General features: G+C 44.4%; 1 protein-coding gene across 1 annotated transcript in view; it reads right to left on the bottom strand.

Moving 5' to 3' along the window:
- Positions 1-1,231: 1,231 nt before the first annotated feature.
- Positions 1,232-7,921, bottom strand: part of LOC136097813 (vasoactive intestinal polypeptide receptor) — a 123,380-nt gene continuing 116,690 nt past the window's right edge. Inside the window, exon 13 of the mRNA XM_065830589.2 lies at positions 1,232-7,714. Within this exon, the coding sequence (XP_065686661.1) occupies positions 7,523-7,714 (192 nt within the window). The 3' untranslated portion in view covers positions 1,232-7,522. The remainder of the gene's footprint in view (positions 7,715-7,921) is intronic.

Below are 7,921 nucleotides of genomic sequence, written 5' to 3'. Positions count from 1 at the left end.
AACAACACTTTCAGAGGACTAACTTAACCTACGATCCAAAGGCAAACTGAAGTAACAACAAAGCAGCAGGATGTTTAACCCCAGATGCAGTGGTTGTGCTTCCCTTGACACCTGCAAATTGTTGATTATCCACTTGTATAGTTATTGCTGCAGTCAAACATATTGTGTTTGCACACACATGTAGAGTGATGGTGTGCACGTACAGCACTGAGGTGGATGGATGAGGGTTTCATTCTAAGAGCTGCATCAGGATGTTCTCATGATGCTCAGACCATGAATTTACACCACCAGTGCTGTGGAATCGTCTGATTGTGACCAGCCCAAGTCAAACCACTGCCTTGAGCTCGAAACCACATTGTAAGATGTCCTTGGTCATTATATGTGCCAAATGTTCCAGAGAGCACTGGATGGCAGCTCTCCAGTGCATCTCATGGGTAAAGCATTTTGTTTTTTCACAGCGGTCTGAGATTTCTGCAGGTGAAATGGACCCATCGCATCTGCTCTCAAAAAGCTGCTCACAGGTTCTCCTACCTGGATGACTGGCAGCCTGAACGTATTCAGTCCTGAAGAGAATGAGAATTAACATGTTTTTTTTCACATATTTTGTGGTTTTCCTGTTCTTGGAGGGTGATTATGAACTGCTGTAGTCTGTGATAGAAAAGATAGACCTTGGCTTTGTTTTGTCCATCCAGGGCCACTGGTGGGATTCTCATGGGGATGAGTTCGAACGGCACAGCATAGTGAGACAGTTGGAGGATATTCCAGCATCCAACCCTTCACTTGTAACAATCAATAAATACATACGTGTGTGCATGTGTGTGTGTACCTACAAATACAGGAATCATTTAGCAACTCTCGATTGTGACAAAAGAACCATAGTGTGTTTGTAATTGCATGATTATTACCTCCGTGCAGGACTCCCACCTCAAAAAGACATTTTATCCAGCCACTGAGCTCATGCACTGGTGTTGCCTTCATTGTGGTGGTTGTTGGGATCACACATACCACAGCTGGTACTGATTCTTCTGCTGGCACAGATGTTCTCAAAGAAGGTCTCCCATTTTGAGAGCAATTTGGTCTATCTGGCTAAACTTACAAAGTATGAGATTATTATGTATAACTCTAGGCAACTGCCTCACCAGCTCACGACCTCCTTCTTAGCCTTCCCTCGTGTCTTCTTCACGACTGAGGAAATTGGATTAAAATATCAAGAGGAACATCTTGGACGCAATGTCTTCACAATGGTTTTATTGCTTGTTTTCAGCAGTGTCAACCACAGAGAAGAACCTCCTCTGAAGCAAGGAGATGAACCAAATACAAAGGAAAAAAAATAGCCAATTCATTGCATATGTACAGAGTCAAAACAAAATAAATAACATCGGGCAAAAGGCCATGAAACAAGGCAGAGATTTCACCTGTGCTGAACAAGCAGGCCTGTTCTCACTGGCATGGAGAATACGTCACAAGCACCTAGGTATGTGAAAGTCCACAGAGACAGTGATTCTTTGTTCACAGCCAGTTCTCACCACTCTCTGCTGTCAAAGCCTATTTACAGAAGGGCAGAGCAGAGGTGCTCATGGTTTGAGTGCGGAGAGTCAGTTGGCACCACCTACTGAACAACAGCTTGAGGTGTTTGAAACAGAGCCTGAAAAATGCACTTCTGAATTCAAAAGTGCCTTTTTGAATTTAATTTATCATCAGAGTATCAAAAAAAAATTATATTTTATCTTTTTTTTAATGTGCTATTCAGATTTCCTCTATGTACAAATTTACAATATCCACAAAACTGGGATATAAAACACCACGCCAATTTGCATGTCCTAAAGGCCTGGCCCTCAGAACCCAAATGGGCATTATTTCCCTTGCAGACCCATTACGGAATTTCCAGTCCCAATGTTTGTCTTCTTCCTTGTGATTTCACAGTATGCTAGAAATAACCAGGGTTTCAAACCCATGGCTCTTCAGTATATAGCGTAACACCATGCAAGCAAACGAGGAGCTAGGATGTTCAGAAAGTAGGTAGTGGAAGAGACAGTCCATGAGCCCAGGAAACTCCTAATTCCTAAAAGCCACAGTTTACAACTGTACAGATTTCCAGGGGAAATAACAAGATCAGTCATTATAATTATACCTCATCAGACCGGTATGCAAATATTGGTTTTGAAGACGGTTCAAAAAGTTGACTGACTGAAAGAAAATGGGTTGTAATCCATGCTGTTCTGGATTTTGGGGCATCAGACTCCCAAGTACTACTTAGGGACTTAATTCTTTTCCTTATTACACCATTTTGGTTCCAGAATGATACCAGCAGAGTCATTCCAGATTGATATGGGTATCTAGGAGGCCAAGAGCTTGGCCTACTGCTCTTTGAGGGTCATCTACAATCAAGAAGCATTATGGTCCTTGCCACCATAAGCATGGGTGTGTGAAAAGTGCAAAGTTGCGTTGCAAGTCAAGGAGCTCCTGAATTTGGGAGCTCAAGAGTTTGGCACATTCATCGGTGCAGAGATGCCTTGGGAAGAAGCACAAGGTTGTGTCAACACCCCAGTTGAGATGTGTTCTCCAGCTAAAAGCCCTACCTGAAAGCAGAGAGGCTGGGACATGGCAAGGAAGAGGCACATTTTACAAGGGCCTTGGTGTTAAGCTTAGATTAATGTCCCAGAAAAAAAATACTGCTTCTCAGTCTCCTTGCTTCTGAAACCACATGGATTTCCATAGGCCACCAATCAATCCAGGTTAAACTTGTGCAAACAGAATAACATGAGCTTCACAAAGACATGTAATGGAGCTTCCAAGTTTGAGAGATTCCCTTCTAGTCTGAAAAGCTTTGATATTTCCTGCAAAAACCAAATGGGTTTTGCCTTGTTTAAACACTGTGGTGATGGCAGAAGGAACAGAGACAAAATAATTCTACCAAAACCCTTTAATCCCAGTCATGGAGCCAAGTGCTGTTCACTCCTGAGTTTTCTTTGCAACTTCATTTTGCTGTTTAAAAACCACCGGGCAGTCTCTCCTTAATCAGCGGGTACATCTCTTCCTGAAAGTATTTCCATCAGATTGGAGCAGAGATTTTGTTTTAATCCTTTTGCTCGCATACCCCTTAGACACAGACACCTCCCTGCCTCATGGCTTCTGAGCTGAATGGGAAACAAGAGGGATATTCAGAAAGAAGTAAATATGCTGATTAGTTAATGTACATTTTTTTCTTTTCTCCAGTAACATCTTTCTGAAGAAAAATATAACAGCTTCCTAAGAAAAAAAAATAAATTACAATATTCGGGTGCTTTGTTTCCTGGACTTTTTTTTTTTTGAGATCCCCTTTTCATTCTGTAACTGCAGTAATGATGCTCCTGTGTATATACCTCTGATTTTAAAAAATAGTTTCAAGTTAATGCCCTGAAATTCTACAACAGCCTAGAATTTCTTTACTGCTCCTTTTTCAACCCTAAATGTGGTAATATTCTCATCTCTTGCTGCTTATGAGAGTGCCACAGAGAAATATAGGTCCCAGCTGAATGGAAATATCTACAGTCTAATGTTAGCATTGAACCTCGTACCTCTAGACCACGCGACAATAATTTAATTTTTATATTTTAATTGTTCCATACTTATTATTTTTTTAAAATAGCTTAATCACAGAAATATAGAGTGACTAATTAACAGAAGGGGTTTGATGTCTCGCTGGTATAAAAAAAGTAGTAAACAGCTCCAGGCTGCAGAGAAAGGAATTATTCTAAAGGTAAATTCCAGTTTAGTGCTGGTGTAATTCAGGAGTCACTGCAGTGGACTGATTGGTGCAAGTGGGCTCAGAATTTGGCCAGATTTCTGTAAAAGAGTTTTGAAGTTTGAACTCATGATCCTCAAATATATCTAAAAGCCCATCACATCCAGGTATGCCTCATATATATGTATATATACATATATATATTTTTTTTCCAGGAAATTAATTCAGTTGCCTTCACTGGAGTCATTCCTATCTTACACCAGAGATAATGGGGACAGGCTGGTGCTTTGTGAGCATCATCAGCATCTCGAGCACTGCGTTGTTTATACTTCATGGGGTCAGGACAACACAGTTCGGATTGTCATTTGGGGTTGCGGTGAGGTCCTTTCACTCCATTTTATTGATGAGTTGGATGAAAAACAGAGCAGAGGAAGCCAAGTTACCAAGCCAAATTCCTGCACAAAGCCACTTAAATGAGCATCTGATCCAAATGTCATTGTTCACTTGATTGCTCATATCCCCAGAGTAAAAAGCTCTGATTTCACCACTGAGTCCTCTGTTCTCCTAAAATATGAGGTCAACACAGCTGGGCTGGCACCTCTGCACTGCCAGCATCACCGATATTGCCATGCTTGTCACAGCAGGTACAATATCTACAGCAGATTCATTTAATCTCTCAAACACTCCTGACAGCCTAATGGCAATGTGGCTGGATGCTCAGTGATGAAATATATGCACATCGGATGCCTGGGGGCACCGTTCCTGGCACGTTAATGTAGCCAACGTTTTTTTGAAGCCCCTCAGTTTAAGTTACACCCTATCTTCAGGCTCCCATGCAGAAGAACCTGGTGGCGCAGCTCAAGGGCTGCAGAAGGCCCTGTGGCAAGGGTAAATAACCAGCTAAATTTTTTCCCTGTCATGATCTAAAAGGAGAGTTCATTCCTGCTGCCTCTGCCATGAGGTTAGTGCTGGTACTAGTTAGCACAGGGCTGAAATGGAAGAGAAGCTGTAAATACAAAGCAGAAGGTCCTCCTGCAAATGGGAGTTCTGGTGGACAACAGGTTGACCATGAGTCAAGAATGTGTCCTTGTGGCCAAGAAGCCAACGGTACCTGGGGTGCATTGAGAAGAGTGTGAGCAGCAGGTGGAGGGACGTTGTTCCTCCCCCTCTGCTCTGCCCTGGTGAGGTCACATCTGGAGTTGTGTGTCCAGTTCTGGGCTCTTCAGTTTAAGGACAAGAAATTACTGGAGAGAGTCCAGCGGAGGCTACAAAGATGAAGAGGGGCCTGGAGCATTTTTCTGATGAGAAGAGACTGAGAGAGCTGGGGCTGTTCAGCCTGGAGAAGAGAAGCTGAGAGGGGATCTCAGTGTTTATAAATGTCTCAAGGGTGGGTGTCAAGAGGATGGACCAGACTCTGTTCAGTGGTGCCCAACAACAGGATGAGGGGCAATGGGCACAGACTGAAACACAGGAGGTTACATCTAAACATGAGGAGAAATTTCTTCCCTTTGAGGTGCCAGAGCCTGGCCCAGGCTGCCCAGGGAGGTTGTGGAGTCTCCTTCTCTGGAGACATTCAAACCCGCCTGGACACCTTCCTGTGTGATCTGCTCTGTTGATCCTGCTTTAGCAGGTGGGTTGGACTGGGTGATCTTCAGAGGTCCCTTCCAGGCCTAAACATTCTCTGATTCTGTGAAGAACAACAGAGTGGAAATGCACAAGGTGTCTCAGGGCTCACAGACATTGACCTTCTACGCCAGCAAGGCTTCCTCTAACAGATGGGAAAGGTTTCCCTCACGTCTCATAAAGGAGGTTGCTGGACGTTAAAAATCTCTGTGCTCAAACTTCTTCTTCACTTGTCTAGACCTGCATTCAAGTTCATACCTTGAACTTGAGCACTAAACCATGTCCCCGAGAACCTCGTCTAAGTGCCTTTTAAACCCCTCCAGGGATGGTGACTCCACCACTGCCCTGGGCAGCCTGTTCCAATACCTGACAACCCTTTTGGTGAAGAATTTTCTACTAATATCCAATCCAAACTTCCCCTGGCACAACTTGACGCCATTTCCTCTTGTCCTATCACTTGTTACTTGGGAGAAGAGACCAACCCCCTCCATGCTACAACCTCCTTTCAGGTAGCTGTAGACAGCAATAAGGTCTCCAATTTCTAAGTGTACACCTAGCTGGGCAGGGATATCTCACACTCAGCATGAAACTGGTGCAATGCTATTCAATGTAGTTGGGTTGGACACCAATGTGAGCATCTGCATCCTTGTGATGTCCGTCTTCTGACTGAGTTTGGGCTCACGGGGATTGTCTCAAATGCAGTGTCCGGGTGTGTGAGCTGCACGTGATGCCCCACCAGCCTGGCATGTCTGAGCAGGATTCGGTTTCACTTCTCTCCTTGGCCCCTCCACCAGGAAAAGAAAAGCAAAAAATAACTGTTCCCTTGATTTTAACAGGATCTATATGCATTCTTCAAATAGGGATTGCCCCTATATGGAAACTAACGGGCGTTCAGAAAACAGGTAAAATACAGATGCACATCTTAACAATCTAACAATGCCTTCATCATAGGATGAAAGCTCCCCACAAAAGCTGAAGAAGAAATCAATTTAATAGCTCCTTCACTCCTTTCTGGCTCCCGGAGTGCCAGTTACGTGCTGAGACAACCTTGTTCTGATGAAAGCAATTTCGCTTGCTACTGCAGCGCTTATTTTTTCTTCTGGAGAGTGGCTCCTTATGGCAGGTCTGATTCAATTAAGGATTACACGGTTCTACATCTCCCATTCCTGGCACTGTGTGTTAAGCGAGTGCAAGCAAATTACAGACCAATTGTTTTACCCTGATCCTTAATGATCCTGGGTGCGTTAATGCACCAAGATCTATGGGCGAATTTAAAAAGGAATGAAAAACACAGCCGTGCTCCGCTTTTGGCACCTGTACCTGTCTTTTTAACATGCAAATCGAGTTTCCTGTTCATGGAAAACAACCAAACAAAACGCGATGTCATGAACATAGTGCAGAGAAGGATATTCACGCTGCTCCTCCTCAGCAACCTGCTTTTCCAGAGGGCACCTAAAGGTGCTTGAAAAGCTGTTGCTAATGAGGATGGTTGGCAATTAGCAGAACACGCTGCAGCACTGGGGCATCCTTTGAGAAGCTTTCCTGGTGTTGCACTTTTGTCTTCACACGTGTAAAATGTGGAGGCAGGGGCCGTGCACTGGGTCTCACCTGCCTGTTCATGTTCCTCCTGTCCCTTTTCCCCATGTCCCCGACTCTGTCTTTGGTGCCTTATCACGACCTCCTTTCAACAGGACTTTTGGCACATTCATATGTTTGGCTGCTTGTTTTTTTTTGTCTCCCTCTCTCCTTTACTGGCTCATTTTTTTTTTTAAAAAAGTGCATTTTATCTGTTTCAGAGATGCCGGTTCTGGTAAAGCCACCAAGGACTCAGGCTCTCCCCTCCCTTACCTCCCATACTTCATTATTTATGACACATCAGGATCTCCCAGGCTCTCTTCAAGTGATTGGGACCTTTACTCATAGCTATCAACCCCTGAGGGCTTGACACTTCAGAGCAAAAGGTCTGAAAAGAGGGAGAGGAAAAGTATTTCTCTGCCTCTTGGCTTGTCTGATCTTGTTCTGGATGCCAGTGGCTCTTCCAGTTTTGTGTCCTCTGTTGGCTCATGTGGAGCATGTCATTTCACAAGGGTTTGTCACCGTATCACTGATTCCTGGGGATCGTTGTGTCTCTCAGTTTCTCTCTTGGATGCTCAGTGCTCAGAGAGCCTCTCCCCATCACACCAGAGAGAATTCGGCCTGGAAGCCAGAGCACCGGCGTGTCTTTGGTGAGCACTTGGTCAGCATGGAGATCTGGGTGCTGAAGTTGGTGCCGTTGCTGCCTAAGGAAGGGTGGTGATACTTCATGTCCGAGCCCAGAAACCGCTCCAGGTGCCACTTCCGCCACTTTCGTTTGAGCTCAGCTTGGACCTAGGTGGTGGAAAGACAAGCAGATCAGCCGAGGGGAGCATCTCTCATTCTTCTGACCTGATTGTGTGGGTAGCAATGGGTGACCCACCTACCAAGAGGCCAAGAATTATTTTATAAAGATCACTACATTCAACCTGGCCAGAACTTTTAGCCACATAGAAGAGAGGTTACATTTCAGCCAGTGAAATACTGGAGCAGAAATCCCTG

This window comes from Patagioenas fasciata, chromosome 2 (assembly GCF_037038585.1).
Source record: "Patagioenas fasciata isolate bPatFas1 chromosome 2, bPatFas1.hap1, whole genome shotgun sequence".
In the NCBI taxonomy this organism is placed as follows: domain Eukaryota; kingdom Metazoa; phylum Chordata; class Aves; order Columbiformes; family Columbidae; genus Patagioenas; species Patagioenas fasciata.
The sequence above is the reverse complement of the archived record's forward strand: the minus strand, read 5'-3'. Positions and strand labels throughout refer to the sequence as shown.